This window comes from Notechis scutatus, chromosome 3 (genome assembly GCF_049901735.1).
Source record: "Notechis scutatus isolate UNSWTSFEM ecotype Mainland chromosome 3, rNotScu1.2, whole genome shotgun sequence".
NCBI classification, from domain to species: Eukaryota; Metazoa; Chordata; class Lepidosauria; order Squamata; family Elapidae; genus Notechis; species Notechis scutatus.
Window position 1 is genome coordinate 115891984 of NC_142011.1, and position 23387 is coordinate 115915370.

The 23387-nt window shown below is 39.5% G+C and overlaps 1 protein-coding gene across 3 annotated transcripts in view; it reads right to left on the reverse strand.

Moving 5' to 3' along the window:
* Window positions 1-23387, reverse strand: part of LOC113426383 (protocadherin alpha-5-like) — a 239202-nt gene that overhangs the window by 105365 nt on the left and 110450 nt on the right. The window contains exon 1 of one of the 3 annotated variants that reach the window (XM_087961008.1): window positions 16841-19407. The exons of the other annotated variants lie outside the window; for them this stretch is intronic. Within the exon in view, the coding sequence (XP_087817134.1) occupies window positions 16841-19198 (2358 nt within the window). The 5' untranslated portion in view covers window positions 19199-19407. Of the gene's footprint in view, window positions 1-16840; window positions 19408-23387 lie in introns of those variants that run through there. 3 annotated transcript variants of the gene reach the window in all.

Genomic DNA, 23387 nt, shown 5'->3' on the forward strand with positions numbered 1-23387 from the left:
TAGAGATGGGGGAATTCAAGAGGAGAAAGAGGAGGCAGACCCTTACCTGACTAAGGCTTGGGGCTAAAAGCAACCAAGACAGGATTGACTTGAACTAGGCTAGGCCCTTGCCTAAGCAACCACTGGGATTTCTATCACTAAGTGATGTGCTCACATGATGTCAGCCCCTCAAGTACTGGAAGGAAGCTACTTTGTCACTCGTAATTCTTCTCTTTGTTAGGCTACACATACCTAATTCCCTTAACTGTTCATCAGCCTTGAGATCCCTTATCATCTTTGCTGGTCTTCTCTGCACTCTTTCTAGAATCTCAGCATCTTTTTGTATTGTGGTAATCAGAACAGGACACAGTATTTCAAGTGTCCTTACCAGTGGTACTATCGCTTCTCATGTTCTTGCTGTTATCACTTTGTTGAGGTAACCTAGGACTGCATTGCTTTTCATCAGTTGTATGTACACTGCTGCTCTTACTTAGATATTTTGATAAGTTCCACCCCTCATCTAGATCATTTATGAAGATGTTGAAGAACATTGGGTCTAAAACAAAAACTTGAGGTAATCACTGCATGTTTTCCTCTATGAAGATGTAGTTCAGTTGAGGACTAATGCTAAATGTGATTGATCAGCCAGTTGTGAATCCATCTGGTACTGATACTGTCTATCCTACATTGTCCTTTCTCACCAAGAAGTAGGATGCAGTCTACTTTGTCAAATGCCTTACTGAAGTCCAAGTAAACTATACCCACAGCATTTCTTTAATCAGTTACTTCATCAAAGAAGGAAATAAAGTTTGTCTGGCAGGATCTGTTTTTAACAAACTCATTTGTTTGTTCATTTATTTACTTCTTGGTGCTCACAAATCTGCTGCTTGATTATCTTTTCCTGGATTTTCCCAAGTATTGATGTCAAGCATTTTAATACTGTTTGGGACTTCCGGTTTGGCATTCATGCGATATGGTCGAGGGAAAGCTGGGCTCTGCTTTCCACGATCAATTTCATCCTGTCAGAGGCCCCCAAGGGGGATGAAAATCACCCTGTAAAGGCGACAACAGAGGTGGGAATCCTGTAGATCATGAACAGACAGCAGTCTGCTCGTTTGATCCAGGAAAGCCACCAAACTGTCAGGAAAAAGGGCTAGCTGCACTTGTGCAACTGCCTGAAGCCATCAACACCAGAAAAAAGAAAGCTCTGGGTGCTGCTGAAGTACCAATAAAAAGATTATCGACATTCATGCTCTGAAGCTAGATAAGACTATTTTTCTCTATCCCTTTGAAAAATAGCTCCTAGTACGGACAAATCCCAAAAGAAAAGAAAAGCCTCCAGATGCAACTGGAGGAAGGGGGAAATATAACCTCCTTAACCAGAGGGAAAAAAGTGGCAGCCAAACAAATGAGGAACCTGAAAGGGAAACTAAAATAGAAAACCAGAACCAACATATAAGAAAAAACTCTATATGGTGAGCATTGAGGACTTTTAAAATGTTTTTTTAAGCTTTTGAGAGCTCAAAATAACTAGTTTTAACAATACCAAAGAACTTCATTTGTGTTAGGATTCCTGAAGAATTAATTGAGGGAGAGTGACACCTTGTGGCAAAGAGGAGAAAATTGTTGTCATGTCTTACATGTAAGCAAAAAATGTGGCTTTAAGCCCAGACATAAATAACTGGTGGTGACCTTGAAGCTGAGAATTTATCAGGTGAATAAGGCACAGCTGGCAAAATAGAGGAAAACAAGGTGTTTCACTATTTATTGTTTGGTGAGATTTATTGTTTGGACTAGTTAAAGCTGATGGCTATTGTGAATTACAAACTTCAATTGACTTGAATTTACTGATTGGGCAAGATAAGCTGGTTACTTGTACAGGACTTGAAATTTGGATTACAAACATCAGTTGAACTGCAACTCTGATTGAGAGAGCTGGATAGAAACCTTACTTTACTTTGGCGGATTCAAATACTGGATTATTGGAACCTGTTAGATTATAAAGCTTATAGACAAACGAAAGAGTATAAACTGTATAGTTAAAAACTGTAAGATTCAAGATATAATTTAAATTGCTTTTTGATAAGTTGAATAATTTTGGCTATATTAGACAATGCTAATATTTACTAGTTATTAGTTGAAGAACTGAACATTTGCTGGAGGGAAATAAAAATGAGTGCCTCAAAACTCACTAAAATTGGTAAAAAAAAACCCTCTTCTTCAGCACCTTCCTCTGCAGCTCCTTAGTCCCTTACACCAAAGATTGATAGATTTAATGCTCCAACAAGAAAAATCTTAACAACTTTCAAAAAGAAATGCAGACAATGTTACAGATGATTCAGGAAGCAATTGCCTCACAAAAAGATTATAAGAAAGAATCACAGTGAGTTTAAAAAGTGAGATAAAAAGTAATCAACACGATGGAAGAAAAAATAGACAAGATAAGCAAACAGGTCCTTAACATAAATTCCCAGCCAGAAAATTTTTAACAAAGGGTTACAAAGAATGAACAAAGAGTTTAGAAAATGGAAGATAAAATAGAAGAAATTGAAAAAAAGATGGAAGAGATAAAAGAAAATCAAAGATTGTCATAGGCAAACAAAAATCTGGAAGATGTAGTATTAACATTTGAAATGGAGAAAGCTTCATGAATACTAAGGTTTCAGAATATACCTGAAGACAAGGAGGAAGATTTCATGGAATTGTTACAAATCAGGAAAACAAATGGCACTAATCTTCTTAGATGCCCAGAAGGCTTTTGACAATATAAGTTGGCAATTTATGATAATCAACTAAACTGTATGGACTCTGGAGAAGAATGTATAAATGTAATTAAGTCTATATATCATAAACAAACAACTAATATAATTGTAAATGATGCCCACTATCACCTTTATTATTTATATTGACTTTGGAAGTTTTGAACAGGAATATCAGACAAAATTCAGAAATTAAGGGACTGGAGGTAAGAGAGGAAAAATATAAATTACAAGTGTTGGCAGATGATTTGGTATTTATTGTAGAAGAATTGTTAGAGACAATTCTGAAACTATTAAAAGAGATAGAGAGGAGTTTGGAGAGGTAGCAGGACTGAAAATAAACAGAGAAAAAAAAACTAAAGTTATAGTTAAAGCCTTACACAAAAACAAAAAGAAAATCTGGCAGGAAAAGTGGACTTTCAAATAGTTAAGAAAGTTAAACATGTGGGAATATGCTTAACAGCAAGATGTGCAATGATAAAAGAAGACAATTATATAAAATTACTTAAGCAAGTAAAATTAGATTTGAAAAAAATGGAAAAACCTATATTTATCAATGTTAGAAAGGATTGATATGATAAAAATGAATATTCTACCAAAATTGCTTTTCCTATTCCAAACATAAATTCTTAGATGATTTGAACAAATTGACACTGCAATTTATTTGGCAAGGAAAAAAAGCTAGAATAAAATTGAAAATGCTATAAGATTCTAAAGAAAATGGAGGGTTTGGACTACCAGGTTGGGTTTTATATTATCAAGAATGTGTGATAACATGGTTTAAAGAATGGATAACCCTTAGGCACAGGACATCGTTAGAAGGATATGATTTACAACTAGGATGGCATGCCTTCCTATGGTATGAGAAGAATAAAATCCATAGATACTTTGAAAATCACTATATAAGAAACTCACTAATATCTGTATGGGAAAAAATAAAACCTAAAATATACTTGAAAATTCCAGATTGTCTCTCAATGATGGAAGCTTTTACATACCCAAATCTGATGAAATTTGAAAAAATTGTGACATATAAAGATATTTTGGACACTGAAGGAAGATTAAAATTGAAGTAAGAGCTTGAAGATCAGGACATTACACTATCATGATGGCCTCAATTGCAAATACAATCTAGATATGATATAGAGATGAAAAAGTATGGCTTTTATAAAGGACAAACACTTTTTGATAAGACACTGTTGATCTCTGATGAAAAACGAATTAAGAAGGTATATAACATCTTACTAAATTTTAAAATGGAGGATGAAGAAATAAAAGACACAATGGTACAATGGGAAAAAACTTTGGCTATAATACAGAATTAGAGAAATGGCAAAATTTATGGGAAAGGAACTATAACGGCAACTTCTTATAAAGAAAATTTATATAAAATGTTTTATAGATGGCATTTACCACCTGCTAGGTTAGCTAAAATGTTTAAAAATATGTCTAGCAAATGTTGGAAATGTAATAAAAAAACAGGCACATTTTATCATATGTGGTGGACTTGTGCTAAAACGAACAAAATTTGGGCAAAAATGCACAGATGGCTAGAAAAGATAATAGGGAAACATGTATATTTTAAACCTGGACTATTTTTATTAGAGATATCAGAAAAAATTGATAAGAACAGTATGTATTTAGTATTACATGTCTTAACAGCAGCAAGGATTATCTTCGCACAATATTGGAAAAATGAAGAAACATTGTAAAATGAAGAGATAATTAAGAAGATATTAGATTGTGCAGAAATGGATAGACTTACATTGGAAATCAAACAAAAAGAAGACACAGAATATTATCAAACAGGGAACTTATTTTACCAGTGGTTGGAGAAAAGGGGCGAAGAGTAAGAATGGAATTCTATATTGTTAAGCAAATACCCAGACAACACAACGTTTATTAAGCACTAAGAAATGTAATTAATAAAAAATAAATTAATACAATTTATTTTTTTAAAAAACACATTTTAACAGTTTTGTTTGGTGGCAGCAGTGCCTCAGATAGAAGGTCCATACAGATAGTGGTAAGGACAGCTGAGGAGATCATAGAAAATTAACTTCCTATTATTCAGGATACTGCTTATAAGAGCTATATGCTTAAAGCTCAAAGCATTGTAAGAGACCCCACACACCCACTACATGGTCTGATTCTGTTGCTCCCCTCTGGAAGGAAGTTTCAAAGTATTTATAGTAGGACTACTAGATTCTGTAACAGCTTTGTTCCCTATGTCATTCGTCTTGTAAATTCGCAGAATTCTTTTTTTCCAAACTCTGAACATTAGTGTATAGGAATCTGAACCCTTTAGAGCTGACCTTGCATTTGCTTCCTATGTCTCCTGTTTTATACCTGAATTCCCCTTCCCTCTTACCACTCCATTCCTTTGTCTTGGGGTTTATGCTTGGGGTTTGATCCAGATGTGGTATTCAGCAGTTTCTGACCAGTTCTGAAGAACCGGTAGCAGAAATTTTGAGTAGTTCGGAGAACCGGCAAATACCAACCTCTGACCTTGAGATTTTACAGTATCCTTCCCTTGCCATGCCCACCAAGCCACACCCACAAAACCAGTAGTAAAAAAATTGAGTCCCACCACTGGCTAGGTCAGTTGTTTTCCAAACATATTTTTCTCTGTAAGCCTTTATTTCACCAAATTAGTTGACAAAGCATCCTATGGCATTCTGATTACCTGACTTGATAAGGATGGCCTGACAATTCTCTGGCTTGAAAATCATACTCAAATATTATTTGTCAATGATTCCTCATTAAATTTAAGGGCTGTTTTTATTGAAGTTCTGCATAGCAAGCTTGTACTTTTCATTCATGTAATAAAAAGAAGAGGAGAGAAAGCTACTACCCTAGAATAAGAATGGACAAGAATGGACTATGTCGCCTTTTACTCAACCTCTACCCATGCAGATGTGATCTGCTGTTCTGTGTTTCAAAGCAGTATTTGTCTGCTTTTGTCAGCTTGGGGGCTGCCAGCCAGTTTGCCTGGATTACTTTTTTTTTTCTTTTAGGCCAACCCCTTCACTCTTTTGCAGGGCTAGGAATACCCATCATTGCATTTTCCCTCCTTTCCTTACTAAGCTCCATTTTTTATTCATTTATAATGGGACGTTTCTTACTAGCTTATTAGTTATTACACTCATATGCAGAATGTCCCCATTTCAAAACTCAACAGATTTTTTCTTTTCTTTTCTTACTATCCACTTTTTGGCTGGTCATTTTTCTTTTTTTAAGTTCACTGGTGCATCACTTCATCATAACTTCAATCACTTGACAGTTTTTTTTTTTAATTACTATTTTTGATTCCCTAGCTACCAACTAACCTGCTGGGCTCTTTTCTGTTCTCTTTTGCTTTGACACTGACCCATTGTATCATCATTTTTTCATTCATGGAAAATATCCAATAAGACCTGCTAGCAGATCTCAAACATAGAACAGAAATCCTCCAGGTGGAGAATATGGTAGTCTGCTTTCCAGATTGAAGTCCTTGCAAAATGTTGCCAAAGGCCTCAGTCAGAGACTGGATTTTGTTAAGTCGATTTAATATCAAGGCAGCATAAGTAGTTTAAGAATGTCTTGTTGCAAACATTCAAATGAAACTGCTGTTTGTTGCATTTCTACCAAAAGTGGAACTAAATTTAAATGTCTCGAGACAAGATATTTTGTCGGAATCACTGCACTGAACATTTTTAAAATCAAAACACAATCCAAAATGATACGTTATAAATTTATCAGAATTATTACTAGGACCCAATAACATCAATGCAAATTTCTCCCAATTAATGTCAAATTAGTATTAAAAAGTAAGGTTAGGTACGGAACCTTCTACTTTATGTATGAAACACAAAGCAACATAAAGGTGCATAAGTATCTTATACTCTTATTTCCTGCATTAAGATACTATATTGTATTTGAAATTTAAGATAGCATAAGGAAATTGAATGTTTTCAAGGTTAAAAAGTGAATAATACAGAAGACATCATTGCCATGCACCATATCTTGAAAAAGAAAATGCATTGTTAGTAATCACTTATGATTTGAAAGTTTAATAAACTGTACCTGTTCAAAATATAAACCACTTTTTGATAGAGACAAATTGAATTCTTGAACTATCAGATTAAAAAAAGAATCCAGAAATAAGATCTGAGGATCTAGGGCAGTGGTGTCAAACTTGATTACATCACGAGTCGGATCATGACGTATTGTGACATTTTTTTGTTTGCGGAGCCAGGGTGGGCATGGCCTGCCAGTTTGACAGGCCTGATCTAGGGTGAAAAAAAAATCTCACTAATAAAGCTCTCAAACTGAAGACAACAATTATATCGCAATAATTTAAATAGCTTTCTCTTTATAAGATATACAAAAATATGGACGTACAGTGGTACCTCAGTACTCATTGTTAATTGATTCCGGGAGGCGCAATGAGTACCAAAAACAATGAATACAAACAAATTTTTAGTAGGAATAATGTAGTGAGTCATAAGGCAACTGACAACGACAAGTTCTAGCCTGTGTGTTGAGTACCAAATAAACTATGAGTACCAGCACAAAATGTTTATATCAAAATGTATTGACTACCAAATTTGATGAGTTTCAAAGCATTTGAGTACCAAGGTACCACTGTATTTCAGAAAGCCATCTGGGTAAATCATGATTTACTTTGGATTTCTGCACTGAATGAAGGAGGGAGGATTTGATGACCTGAATTAGCCTATCCGACTTTACAATTCTATAGTTCTAAGATACCTTTGTCACCTGAACCAGTACCTAGAGTAATTATATTTATTAATTTATTAATAAATTAAGAGCAATAATAAATTTGATTATTAATAATGTATTAATAAAATTACTTTTTATTAATGATAAAGAAGAACTTGGGAGGGACATGATAGCAGTATTCCAGTATTTGAGGGGCTGTCACAAAGTGGAGGGGGTCAATTTATTTTCCAAAGCACCAGAGAGCAGGACAAGAAAAAATAGATGGAAACTAATCAAGGAGAAGCAACCTGGAATTGAGGAGAAACTTCCAAATAGTGAGGACAATCAACAAGTGGAACAGCTTGCCTCCAGAAGTTGTGGGTGCTTCATCACTGGAGGTTTTTAAGAAGAGGCTGGACAGCCATTTGTCTGAAATGGTATAGGGTCTCCTGCTTGAGCAGGGGATTGGACTACAGGACCTCCAAGGTCCCTTCCAGCTCTAGTCTGATTCTAATATTAACAAACAAATCAAATAATTGCTGTACTCCCAATTGCAACTCATTCACAAATGCTGTGTAATCTAAAAAGAAATGATAGCCCTGTAGAATACTATCTTTTAGTTATTAATGTATTTAAAAGCTATCTGTTACAAATCTAAGACTTAATTATGAGAAAAAAAATGTATAAGTATTGATTCAAAATCAATATCAGAGAAATAGAATGTGCACTGAATGTCAAACACTAATAAAAGGACCAAAACTCACCTCTTTAGATCCATTTGGAGGCAGTTCTGTAACATTTTGAAGTTCTCCATTATTTGCAAAAACAGGAGTGTTGGGACTGAAAACCATGAGGTCACTCTTGGCACCACACTCTGTATTCACTTCTGCCAGAATATGGCTGTGGCGATTGAAATAGGACCAACTTCCCACTTCATTGGTACAAAACAGGGCAGCCATGCCAGGGCCATACACCATGGATTCCTTTGCCTTGCAGTGGCATCGCAAGGCCACATAGATGAGAATAGCCATCAAAAAGAGGCTGGAAACAGAGCAGATGGCAATGATCAGATAGACGTTGATCGAGTCCACTAGGGGAACAAAGCTCTCCCCTGACCGGTGGACATGAATATCTGTCTTGATGGCCTGGGAATTTGTCACCAATGACACACTCAGGGTCGCTGTAGCTGAAAGTTGAGGCTTCCCATGATCCTTCACCAGAACCAACACACTCTGGATTTTGCTTCCTTCTGACTCATCCAGAGGATATTTGGTACTCACCTCACCACTATACTGTCCAACAGACCACGGCCCACTACTTTCTTCAACTAGTTCATATCTTAGCCATGCATTGTATCCAGAATCTGCATCCAAGGCATGAATCTTGCCTACAATATGCCCAGGCATCATGGGAATGACTAGAAGAATCAGGTCCTCTTCTGATGATCCTGACACAACAGGTGCATTGTCATTCTCATCCATCACAAAGACTTGAACAGTCGCATTGCCACACAAGGAGGGCATTCCGGCATCCTTGGCTCTCACCTGGAACTCCAGCAGTTTCAACTCCTCATAGTCCAAGGACTGCAAAGCATAGAGCTTTCCACTCTCTGAATGTACAGAGATGTAGCTTGACAATGGCCAGAGATTCTCATCTATCCAGTAAGTGATCAGGGCATTCTCAGCTACATCTGGATCTGCGGCAGACAATGTGAAGATGTGAGCACCAGGGGGATTGTTCTCCTTCACAAAGACTGTGTAGGAGGGCTGTGGGAAAGCCGGAGCATTGTCATTTATGTCGCTGATAGGCACTAAGAGGGTGAGACTGGAAGACAGTGGTGGAACACCTTGATCTTCCACTGTCACAACCATCCTGTATTCAGCCACCTGCTCTCGATCTAGTGGTGCATCAATAATCAGGGAATAGTAATTCTTGAATGTGAACTCAAGTTTGAAGGGTATTCCAATGGGCCAGAGGAAACAGTTTATTTGTCCATTGTTGGCAGAATCCTTGTCAGCAGCGCTGATTATGGCTACCACAGTCCCTGGAGGGGAATCCTCTGGCAATGGCACAGAGAGAGAATTCACAGATAATTCTGGAATGTTGTCATTCATGTCCAATACTTCAATGAAAACTTTACAATGTCCAGATAAAGTACCCTTATCTTCTGCTACAATTGGAAGTTCATAGAAATTAATATCTTCATAATCCAACTTTCCAATTACTCTGATTTCCCCAGTATCAGAATTTATACTAAATGTATTTCTGACATGTTGAGGTAGGCTATTACTAAAAAAATAATAAATTTCTCTATTAATTCCCTCATCTAAGTCTGTTGCATTCAGAGTAATGACTAATGACCCGCTAGCTGTATTTTCTAGCAACTTTACCCTATAAACAGATTGGTTAAAGACAGGAGGGTTGTCATTCACATCCAGCACATTGATGACTAGCTGAACAGTTCCTGTGAGTTTTGGTTCACCCCCATCAGTGGCTGTCAATACTAAATGATGCACAGGGCTCTCCTCTCTATCAAGTGGCACCTTCAATAGAAGTACTACAGATTTACTCTCATCTTCATCATTTCCTGAATCCAGAATAAAATGGTTGCTTGGGCTGAGCTCATAAGTTAACAGAGCATTAGTACCAATATCTGCATCAGATGCTCTCTCTAATGGGAATCGGGTACCAGATGTTATGAGTTCAGCCATGCTCAGGATCTGTTCCCTGGCAGAGAAGACGGGAGCATTGTCATTAATGTCTTTGATTTCAACCTCCACATGGAAGAACCTCAGAGGTTTCTCCACAATCACCTCCAGATGAAGGACACAGTCTGCATTCTTGGCACACAGCTCCTCCCTGTCTATCCGGGAATTTACAAACAAGATCCCATTCTGCAGGTTTACCTCAAAGTAGTCCTTCTCTCCTTTGGACAGCATCCGGAACATCCGAGGCACCAGCTCACTCACCTCCAACCCCAGATCCTGGGCGATGCGGCCCACAAAGGAGCCATGCTGGGATTCCTCCAGCACAGAATAATGGAGCTGGCCACTCCCCATTTTCCAGGCAGTGTGGAGCAGAAGCAGCTGCAGCAGCCCCTTCGGCCAGGTAAGCATTGCAGACACAGGCACAACACCAGCAAGCTCTTCTCTTTTTCTCTCAATATCTTGTCTTAAAGGTGTCAGGAGCGGAGCCCATCTACCTCAGACATACTGGCAATGCGTTCATATGTTGACTCTTGGCTTGTTGAGCGTCCTTGTTTTGTTTTTGTTTTTTTGTTTTTGTTTTAATAGTCCATTGTGGATCTGGCTGGCAGGAATGTCGGTCCCTTTAAGGGAGGAGCTCTGCATTTTCAGTTTCACTTACAAGGTTTCCTTAGCAAACAGTGACCTCTGGTGACTAAATTTCAAACTGTAGAAAGATTTCCTTCTGTATTCTTGACAAATTTCTAATAATCATTCCATCTTCATTCTCAGATAGACTTTTACATGGAGTGCTTGACTTCATTTATAAATCTCATACATGCATTTATTCTTCTTTCACTGTGTACACATTATATTAATTTACCTTATATATTTTTGGATATGTATTTTCATTTCTATATATAGCGATGGCAAATGTACTTGTTTGCCTCTCTTGTTCCCTTCTCCATTTCTCAAGGTGACTGTGATGCTATTAGAAGATGACTGGACTGGCTTGAAACATTTGAACCAAAGTTTCAACCAAGATGAGGAACAATGTATTAGTAGTGCCAAATCCAAATCTGTCTCAGGTTTCTACAAGAAGTTTAAAAAATGATCAGGAGACTTGTCTATGCATATGTATTCATTTCCTTCTTACTTACCGTAGTACTTAGAAATGTGACAAATATTACCTGGATATCTCATCTTATATATTATCCAATATATATGTTAGCCTATCCGATAGGCTGACGTATACTGCAATCCATTTGAGCATATGCATAGTGCATAAATATATATTGGGAAGAAATGTTTTGGAACTTGCATGAGCACACCAGCTCTGTGCCACTGAATAAACTAGCATGTCTTTATCTGGCTTCCTACCTAGCCTCAGGAAGTAAAAGTTGCTTCACTAATTGTACTTTTGATGCTGCTACATTAATAAGTTTTCCCAGCAAAAATACACAAGAGCAGTGGTGGGATTCAATTTTTTTTACTACCAATTCTGTGGGCGTGGCTTGGTGGGCGTAGCAGGGGAAGGATACTGTAAAATCTCCAGTCAGAGGTGGGATTTGCTGGTTCTTTGAACTCCTCAAAATTTCCGCTACCGGTTCTCCAGAACTGGTCACAGCCTGCTGAATACCACCTCTGCACAAGAGGTTTAGGGTTAAGTTTATAGTAGGTGACAGCTGCCCTCAAATAGGTGCTAACAGCTTAACTAATCAGCAGAAGTAATGAGTAGATTTTTTAAATACATCTCAGTGTATATTTTTCCACTGCTGTATAAATGTGTGCTCTTCATTTGGAAAGCAGAATAGATTATCTGAACTAAATAATAATTCTGAATTATGGCCTGCCCGGATCATATCTCTTTTCCCACTCGTGTATTCCCAAGGTTTTGGGTGGCACCTTTGTAATATCAATGTACAAAAAAGATAGAAATAGGAATTTCTAACTACCACCCACTTAGCCTCCTAAGTATAATGTATTGTTTTATTAACTTTGTTTTTTGTTTTATGTTATCCCAAGACTCTGGGCGGCTCACAAGTAAATACATTAAAACAAGCAAAAAATACAGTAAGAGGCAAAAGTAAAAAGAAAAAAAAATGTTGACGAATGACAAAAACCAGACAGAAACAAAAGAGAAGCAAAGCCACATAAGCCTGAGCAGAGACAAGTCTTCCTGTCTGGCCTCTCAGCCCTCAGAACCCACCTTCATTCTCTGGGCTTTCCTTAGAAGCCCAGGCTTAAGCAAAACAACCCCCAAAATAGCATCCACACCAAGAACGCCTCCTTTCCAGGTGTCATAGTTAATAAACTATGTGCAAAACATCTGAGCCACATATTATCAGATTGACTGGAATTTAAAAATGTACACTTGGGGAGGAACCAGCAAGATTTAAATAGGAACATTCAAGCAATATATTAGTTGTGTACTATTTTGAGGGGGAAATGTTTTTTTATTAAAAAAAATTAACTTGTAGATGTATATTCAGATAAGTGTTTTTACATAACCTTCCCCAGTTTCAAATTCAAATTTGATTCAATCTCTAGAGATATTCTATAGGAAAAACACAGATACCACAAGTGTCTTATCCTTTTTAAGACAGAAATTGCATACAAATGCAACCTTAAAGTGAAATATAACCTACAGGGGTTTCTTTCAAGATTAATTTCATCAGATTAAAAGGTTATGCAAGGATATATTTTGGGATCCTTATTGCTTAATTTTTATATCAACTCCTGACTACCATTCACTGTTATAGGCAAAGAAAAAATGTTTTGCAACTTCTATATGTAGATGATGTCATCTCCACCCCAATACATCTTTAAAAAGTATTGTAAACCTATTGCAGACAACACAGACTAGCTATTAATTTCTAAAAAAGCAAAGTAATGTTTGCAAACAGAACTAAAAAAACACAACTAAATAGTAGACGGTAACATCATTTCAAATAACAAGGAGATGTGCTCCATTGTAATAGGATCTGGAGCACCCATAAACATACTGACAGAAAGTATACTAAGCTACTACATCTAACTCTGCTGTCAAGATAAAGATTTTTTTTATTTATAGCAGGTGAATAATTAGTTTTAGCAGCTGACAATTTTTTAAACCAAATGCTTGGCTCAAATTATGTGTGGAAATTGGAATATGCTATGGCCTTGAGCTATAGGAAAACTTAAACCTCCTTAAGGTTAAACTTTACCAACATTCTTTAATCTTTCCTCCTAAAACCTTCTTTCAAGACGCTTGATAATTCTCATTTATCATATTTGCACAAATTTAATAAATGTTTGTACAGAACTGGACATACAGTAGTACTTGAAGGGGCTCTGACCAATGCAGAATAAAGTGATATTACTGCTCCCCATAACTTGAAAACTAAACTTATATTATTGCAGTTTAAAATTATATTACTCTTTTTGTTATGACACACTACTATCTCATGTTCACCTTTAAACTGATAAGGTTTTGCCCTCTAATATTCACCTGAATCATCTATAAATTTTATTGTTTTCTTTCACCTCCTTGCTCAGATCATTAACAAAAAAAATGAAAAATAATAGACGCACATTCAAACTTGGTGGTACTGTACTGTACCATCCTTCATGTGAAAAGTAAGCCACATTCCAGCATTTCTCAGGGCTGAGTTGAAATTATATAAATATCTAGCAACAGTTAACTGCACACTTTTAAAGATTGTTATTATTGTCTACAATTAAGTTCTTATCTAGGTCAGGATCCGCGCCGTCGGGGGTCCGGTCGGGGCCGCCTGGCGTCGGTGGGCACGAGGTAAAGATGGGGGCTGGTGAGCTCGGGAGAGGCTCCCAAGTCGGGGGGGGGGCCGCCATCGAGCGCCCGAGTTCCCGGAAGCTCAAAAGCGTAAAAAGGGCGGCGCCCAGCAACGCGGCCCGGAGGTCCGGGAGGACGCGGAAGGTGAAATGTATCTGATGCTTTTGTTAAATTCTTTCCTAGGAACTAAGTGTAGGAACTTTAACTTGGTGATATGCCAAATTTAGGAACTGGTTCCTCCATGAGTTTACGGGGTTATTTCTTTTTGTCTGTCTTTGTTTAAATTACTGCTCTGTAGTGATAAATTTTGGATCTGAAGTTAAGAAGAGAAATAAAATAAAAGCCATTCCACTCATTCAAGAGCATATAAATAGTTGGAATTGAAAAAATAAATATATAGATAACTACTAACTCACAACAGATTGCAAGAAAATTACACAGAAAGAAACTGAATAGAGTCACATATGTCTTTAAAAGTTGTTTTTCCCGATTTACACTCTTTTAAAAAGACAGAATTAATGCAGATAAAAACTGTACTGGATAAAGGAAATAAAGTTTTGTAGATGAAGCAAAGAATTGCTTACAGATAATCAGAGTTGGAAGGGACCTTGTAGGTCATCTAGTCCACCCCACCCCCCGCCTAAGCAGGAGACCCTACACCATTTCTGACAAATGGCAGTCCAATCTCTTGTTGTAAATCTCAAGTGATGACATTCCAACAACTTCCGAGGGCAAGCTGTTCCATTGGTTGATTGTTCTCGTTGTCAGAAAGTTTCTCCTTATTTCCAGGTTAAATCTCTCCTTGTTCAGTTTTCATCCATTATTCCTTGTCTGGCCTACAGGTGCTTTGGAAAATAGCTTGACCCCTTCCACTCTGTGGCAGGCCTCAAATATTGGAACACTGCTATCATGTCTCTCCTGGTCCTTCTCTTTACTAGACTAGCCAAGCCCAGTTCCTGTAACCGTTCTTCATATGTTTTAGTCTCCAGTCCCCTAATCATCCTGGTTGCTTGTCTCTGCTCTTTTTCTAGAGCCTCAACATCTTTTTTATAGTGTGGTGACCAAAATTAGATGCAGTACTCTGGGTGTGATCTTACTAAGGATTTATAGAGTGGTGTTAGTACCTCATTTGATCTTGATTGTATCCCTCTGTTAATGCAATTTAGGATTGCATTAGCTTTTTTGGCTGCTGCTGCACACTGCCGGCTCATATTTAGCGGTTGTTCACTAAAACTCCAAGATCCCTCTCACAGTTACTGCTATTAAGCCTGGTTTCACCCAGTCTATATGTGTACTTTTGGTTTTTCTTGCCTAAGTGTAGGACTTTACTTTTCTCTACATTGAATTTCATTTTGTTAGATAGGGCCCAGTGTTCGAGCCTGTCAAGATCCATCTGGATCTTGAGCGTATCTTCTTGGGTGTTAGCTATTCCCGCCAGCTTAGTATCATCTGCAAATTTAGTAAATTCCCCTTCTATTCCCTCATCTAAATTGTTAATGAAGATATTGAACAGTACTGGGCCTAAGATGGAACCTTATGGCACCCCACTAATTACTTCCCTCCATGTAGACTTAGACCCATTAAGGACTACTCATTGAGTATGCTTTGTCAGCCAGTTGTGAATCCATCTGGAGATGATGCTATCTATCCCACTTTTTTCTAGCTTGCCAAGAAGTAGGTTGTGGTCTACTTTGTCGAATGCCTTGCTGAAATCTAAGTATATTATGTCCACAGTATTTCGCTGGTCTACAAATTTAGTCACTATGTTGAAGAATGAAATCAGATTGGTTTGGCATGATCTGTTTTTAACAAACCTGTGCTGACTCTAGTTATTATTTTACTTCAGTGGTGGGATTCAATTTTTTTTACTACTGGTTCTGTCAGCATGACTTGGTTGGCGTGGCAGGGGAAGGATACTGAAAAATCTCCAGTCAGAGATGGTAATTGCCAGTTCTCCGAAGTACTCAAAATACTCGCTATCAGTTGTCCAGAACTGGTCAGAACCTGCTGAATACCACCTCTGCTTTACTTGTTTCTAGATGTTGGCAGATCTGTTTTTTTATTATCTTTTCCAGTATCTTCCCAGGTATTGATGTTAGGCTGATTGGCCTTGTAGTTTTCTGGGTCTGTTTTTTCCCCTTGATTATTGATTATTCCTTTCACATCATGGCAGAATTAAGTTTTAAATTAAAAAAAGAAATCATACAGCTCGACAGTTCTGCAGGCAATATGTCAGGGTTGAAAATAAATAAATAACATATTTACAGTGCTAACTTCCCGGAAATAATATATTATTTTTAAATATTCCTTACAATGCCAACCAAGATCCATCTATAAGTATCCTTATGTAGGCATTTCTATTTAAGATCTTTTCACTAACAGCTAGAATGCAAGCTGGGAATTAAAACAGCTTATTAGAAATATGTCTGCTTCCATTCACACAGAAACACAGCTTTATTTGGAATAGATTTTTAAGTTCTACAATATAGCATCATATCTTGTATGTAAGTAAGTTGAAACTTTCAGTGAAATTTAAAGATGATTATTGTTTTCAGACCTGCTTTCAGCAATACTTCTGAAATCCAGGCAACTTAACAAACTGTAAATATATCAAACATATATTATATATCAAACATGTATTATATGAGCCTCGGTGGCACAGTGATTAGAATGCAGTACTGCAAGTTACTCCCACTGCAATTTGGCAGATCGAATCCCACCAGCCTCAAGGTTGACTCAGCCTTCCATCCTTCTAAGGTGGGTAAAACGAGGACACAAACTGTTGGGGACAATATGCTGACTCTGTAAACCGCTTTGAAAAGGCTGTAAAGCACTATAAAGCGGTATATAAGTCTAAGTGCTATTGCTATTGCTATTTTATTCCTGGATTCCGAAAATAAATTTCAAGCAGGATTACTTACCTCTTTGGATGTGTCTGGAAGCAGTTCACTCCCATTTCTATGTTCCACGTTATCTGTAGAAACAGGAATATTGGGACTGAAAATCATAAGGTCACTCTTGGCACCAGCATCTGCGCTCACACCTGCCAGGATGTGGCTGTGGCGATTGGAATAGGACCAGCTGCCCACTTCACTGGCACACACCAGGGTGGCCATGCCAGGGCCACACACCATGGTTTCCTTTGCCTTGCAGTGGCATTTCAGAGCCATATAAATGAGAGTGGCTAGGAGGAACATGCTGGAAACAGAGCAGATGGCAATGATCAGATAGACATTAATTGAGTTCACCAAGGGCATGAAGTTGTCTCGTGAAATTGAATGTTGATTATAGTTTTTGATGTCCTGGATACTTGTCAACAATGACACACTCAGGGTAGCTGTGGCTGAGAGCTGAGGCTTCCCATGGTCCTTCACAAGAACCAACACACTCTGGATTTTGCTTCCTTCTGACTCATCCAGAGAATATTTGGTACTCACCTCACCACTATACTGCCCCACAGTCCAAAGACCACTACTTTCTTCAACTAGTTCATATCTTAGCCATGCATTATATCCAGAATCCGCATCCAAGGCATGAATCTTGCCTAGAATATGCCCAGGCATCACGGGGACCGTTAGGAGAATCAGGTCCTCTTCTGATGATCCTGACACAACAGGGGCATTGTCATTCTCATCCATCACAAAGACTTGAACAGTCGCATTGCCACATAAGGAGGGCATTCCGGCATCCTTGGCTCTCACCTGGAACTCCAGCAGTTTCAACTCCTCATAGTCCAAGGACTGCAAAGCATAGAGCTTTCCACTCTCCGAATGTACAGAGATGTAGCTTGACAATGGCCAGAGATTCTCATCTATCCAATAGGTGATCAGGGCATTCTCAGCTATGTCTGGGTCCGAGGCAGATATTGTGAAGATGTGAGCACCAGGGGGATTGTTCTCCTTCACAAAGACTGTGTAGGAGGGCTGTGGGAAAGCTGGAGCATTGTCATTTATGTCACTGATAGGCACTAAGAGGGTGAGACTGGAAGACAGTGGTGGGATGCCTTGATCTTCCACTGTCACAACCATCCTGTATTCAGCCACCTTCTCTCGATCTAGGACTGCACCAACAATTAGGGAATAGTAGTTCTTGAATGTGGACTCGAGTTTGAAGGGTACTCCAGTGGGCCAGAGGAAACAGCTTATTTCTCCATTGTTGCCAGAATCCCTGTCAGAAGCCCTGATTATGGCTACCACAGTCCCTGGAGGGGAATCCTCTGGCAATGGCACAGAGAGAGAATTCACAGATAATTCTGGAATGTTGTCATTCATGTCCAACACTTCAATGAAAACTTTACAGTGCCCTGATAATGGAGAACTGCCTTTATCTTCTGCTACAATTGGAAGTTCATAGAACTTATTTTCTTCGTAATCCAATTTCCCAATCACTCTGATTTCTCCAGAATCAGAATTTATATCAAACATCTTTGTGACATGAAGAGCTAAGCTATCCATAAAAAAATAAGACATTTCCCTATTGATCCCCTCATCTAAGTCTGTAGCATTCAGAGTAAGGACTAATGACCCACTAGCTGTATTTTCTAGCAACTTTACCCTATAAACAGATTGGTTAAACACAGGAGGGTTGTCATTCACATCCAGCACATTGATGACTAGCTGAACAGTTCCTGTGAGTTTTGGTTCCCCCCCATCAGTGGCTGTCAATACTAAATGATGCACAGGGCTCTCCTCTCTGTCAAGTGGCACCTTCAATAAAAGTACTACATATTTACTCTCATCTTCATCATTTCCTGAATCCAGAACAAAATGTTTGTTAGGGCTGAGCCTGTGGGTTAACAGAGCGTTAGTACCAATATCTGCATCAGATGCTCTCTGTAATGGGAATCGGGTACCAGATGTTATGAGTTCAGCCATGCTCAGGGTCTGTTCCCTGCCAGAAAAGATGGGAGCATTGTCATTAATGTCTTTGATTTCAACCTCCACATGGAAGAACCTCAGAGGTTTCTCCACAATCACCTCCACATGAACAATACAGTCTGTATTCTTGGCACATAGCTCCTCCCTGTCTATCCGGGAATTTACAAACAAGATCCCATTCTGCAGGTTTACCTCAAAGTAGTCCTTCTCTCCTTTGGACAGCATCCGGAACATCCGAGGCACCAGCTCACTCACCTCCAACCCCAGATCCTGGGCGATGCGGCCCACAAAGGAGCCGTGCTGAGATTCCTCCAGTACAGAATAATGGAGCTGGCCGCTCCCCATTTTCCAGGCAGTGTGGAGTAGAAGCAGCTGCAGCAGCCCCTTCAGCCAGGTAAGCATTGCAGACACAGGCACACCACCAGCAAGCTCCTCTCTTTTTCTCTCAATATCTTGCTTTAAAGGTGTCAGGAGCAGAGACCATCTACCCCAGCCATACTGGCAATGCGTTCATGGGTTGAATCCTGGCTTGTTGAGCTTTCTCTGTCGTTCAATATTTCCCTTGTGGATCTGGCTGGCAGGAATGTCGGTCCCTTTAAGGGAGGGGCTCTGCATTTTCAGTTTCACTTGCAGGGTTTCCTTAGGAAACAGCGACCTCTTGTGACCTAAAATCAAAATGAAAAATGGACTTCCATTCTTTATTGGGTATCTGATACTTTTTCCTTCAAGGGCTATGACCAGAATTACTTTTCTAGTTTTGTTTCTGAGTCATGGCTGGACATGCAGCTCTTGAACCTTTTCGGTAAATGATAAGGGCTAGCTGTCAAACTTATGTGATGTCTTAATTGGCTTTATTTCTGAAATATATTCTTCATATTAAGACAAAAATGACAGGTGTCTGGTTCAATCTTCCATTAGAAATAGGATTTGTTTCAACTGAGTGTGTTTTTCTAAATTTAGAGGTACATTCCCATTTTTTGCAATTATCCTGTAAATAATATTTCACAAAGGCAAGTATCTGATAAACCTTAGGAATGTGACAAATTTTAGAACAAGAAGCAGTTTTACCTGATGCAATTATATATAATGGTGAAATAGATAATTAATTTTCTGCACTACTTATGTTTCCAAAGGGTAGTAATTTTTTGACCTTTCCATTGATTAGCCTGTTCCAGCATTTTTTTTAGCATCACCTAGCTATCGTTGAGTATAAAAAAAAGTTATTTCTTACCACTATTATATAACTAAAATGATTTTTAGATGATTCTAGAAGACATTCTAAGTCACGAGTCACTAAGTTTCTTGCAACAATTCTAAAATTCTGTTAATGTATCCTAATGATAAAATTAGAGCTAGTACTTCTGGGAATGCTTCTTATCTGGATAACCTTATAAGAATGACATATCTTTTTCAAGCCTAAAAGTACAATCTATCCCTCCTTTTCTTTACATTCCAAGAAACTACAGGGGGTCCCTTCTGAGACATTTCCCTATTGCTTCTGGGAACTCAATTGGTGTTCGTCTGACCTTTGTCTAATCTATAGCTCTTTTATCTGTCTCCTCAGATTATTCCCACATACTATTGCAATGGTATTTTTTTTCACTGAATATTCCTTTTGGTTAATAGTCAGTCCTAAAAGGTCAAAGCTACTCCCAATGTTGAAATTTTCATTATCAATTTCAAGCTTGGTTAATGTACATGTCATTAGTATGGTCTTCTTTATATTTAACTGTAGACCAATTTTTTCAATATGATTTTCATTGCCAGAGTTTTCAGATCATTCAGCTGTTCAGTTGTCAAAGTAGTATCATCAGCATAATGCAGGTTATTGATGTTTCTTCCTCCAGTTTTAAAACTGCATTCATGTTCTTTCAGTCTGGTTCCAATAACATACACTCAGTCTATAGATTAACAAAACAAGGGTAGAATATACGGGTTTGTCTCACTTCTTTGCTAATCTGGAATGAATCTGTTTCACCAATGCTCCTTCCAGACCTGTGGCTTCCTGACCTACAGGCTTCATATGAGGATTCCCATTTTCTTAAGCAAATTTCCCAGCTAAACATAACTGAAGGCTTTTCTATATTCAATGAAGAACGTGTTGCCTTCTTTTTGGTATTTTCTGCTCTCTCATTTATCCAGAGTGTATTAGCAATAATGTCTCTTGTTCTTCAGCCTTTTCTAAAGCCATATCAACCTCTATCATCTCCTTTTACATTTAACGTTCTAATCTGGGTCAAATTAGACTTGTTTAAGCATGATTTTCCTAACATGTGAATTAAATGATTTTGTGTGATGGTTTGCCCACTCTATTAAGTCTCTCTTCTTTGACATTGATAAATAGACTGCTCTCTTCCCACCTCTTGGCCATTGTGCCATTCTTCAGAGTTCCTGCCATAGTTTCATTAGAACCTTTAGAGATTCATCTTCTGTTGCTTGCTGTATTTCTGTAGACTCTTCAAATATTTCTGTAGCCTTCCAAATTTGTAATGAACAGATTGTTGATCTAACTACATCTTCTAGTACTAGAGATCCTTAGAAGTAAAGAATATCTTCTAAGTCAGGGGGGCAAACTACGGCCCGCGGGCCACATCCGGCCCGTTGGTCTGTCCAATGCGGCCCGCCCCTGAAAAAAATCGCTGCCATTGGTCTGTCCAATCCAGCCCGCCCCTGAAAAAAACACTGGGCGTGGCGTATTGCCCTGTGCCGCGTGGCCCCCAAAGCTGCAAAACAGTGCGGAGTGATCTAGGGTAGGAAAGAAAAGAAATTTGCAAAGGCCTCGGCTGGGAGTTCGAAATCACCTTCGAGTGCGACCTCTCCGAAGGTGAGTCCCCGCCGATCCCCTTTTTTTCCGGGCTTCCAGGCTTAAACTTTGCAAAGGCAAAGCTTGCAGGCTGGAGCGTCTTCCCGCCGAGGAGTGGGAAGGGTTCCACCCGCGGCGGGCGGGCTGCTTGGAGCCACCTAAAGCTAGGCCGCTGCTGGTGGAGCCTTGCCCTGCCTTGGTGCCCCGTTTCCCGGCTCGGCGGTCCTGCTCAGGCGGCACTTTAAAAGCCTGCTCCCAGCACCCGAGCAACTTCCCAGCAACTTTCAGCTTCCTTTTAACTTGCGGCCGCCGCGCCTGGCCCCGAGCCGCGTGGCGGAAGGGAAGCCCGGTGGGCGGGTGGGCAGGCTGCTTGGAGGAGGCTCCGGGCTTCCCCTCTGCCAGGCGCGAGTGCCCGCGAGTTAAAACGGCCGAAAGTTGCTGGGAAGTTGCTCGGGTTTCCGGGGCTTCCAGGGCTTTGCAAAGGCAAAGTTTGCAGGCTGGAGTGTCTTCCGCTGAGGAGCGGGAAGGGTTCCGCCCGGCGGGCGGGCGGGCTGCTTAAACTTTGCTCGGGCGGCACTTTAAAGCCTGCTCCCAGCACCCGAGCAACTTCCCAGCAACTTTCGGCTTCCTTTTAACTCGCGGGCGCTCGCGCTGGCCCTGAGCCACGCGGCAGAGGGAAGCCCGGTGGGCGGGCAGGCTGCTTGGAGGAGGCGACCGGCGGTGCTCCGGCAGCAGCAACAGGCAGTTTCGCCCGGCTCCGCTCAGGTGTCCGGCTGGGGCTGTCAGGAGTTGCTACCACCGGCGCAGCTCCGTGCGGCTCCAGTCCCGTGTTGCCTTGGGAAGGAAAAGGCAAAACCGGGAGCCGCTGAGCCTGAGCCTCCGGTGCCGCTGCTCCCGTTGCAAAGCACCGCCGCGGCTCTTCCTTTTTGCCTTTCACTTCCCGAGGCAACGTGGGACTGGAGCGCGCGGAGCCCCGCCAGCGGTAGCAACTCCTGACTCAGGGGGCCTCCGAGGGGAGGGGAAGGAGGAGAAGAGGGGGAAGAAGGGGGGGCGATTCCCAAAAAATCTTGTGCGGACCCAGCCCGTCTGTCAAATTTTAAAAGTCAATGCGGCCCCCGAGCCAAAAAGTTTGCCCACCCCTGTTCTAAGTACTTGGATGTAGACATTTATTTTGCAAGAATTTCAAGAGATTCTTTCAATCTTTGTTTGATCTGCTATGAATCAATTTCTCACTGTTCATTAATATCTTTTAGCATACCAATTCAATGTTAGAACTTCCTTTTGAGTTTGAAAAACTTTTGGAAGACTTTCCTGTTTTTCCATATCTCTGTCCACCTTCAACATATTTGCAGACATTGTAATACGGCTTGTGTCTTTTAATAGCTTGTTGAAATTCTTTGTAAAGTTCTTTCCTGACACCTTTTTTTTTCTCGCCCTTGACTTCCCTTTTTGGCAATTTCCAGTTTTGATATCCATATTTTCTCATATTTTTTGGTCCTTGTCAGTCTCTTTTCACATTCATCCTTAAACACTTCTTTGATTTCATCCACACAGTTCATCTGCTTCATTATCAATGAGGTTTTCGAAGTGATTCCAGATATTCTTCTTGAGAATGGTAGGTTATGATAATATTATGGAAACTGGTTGACTTCCTTCTTCTTTACTTGGAACTTGAATTTTACATGGAACTTACAATTTTAATTCTCTGTTCTCCATGGAATGATATTCATGCATAAAGGCACTTTAACTGCTAGAAAACTTATGTTAGCCAAGAAGAAATCTTTCTAT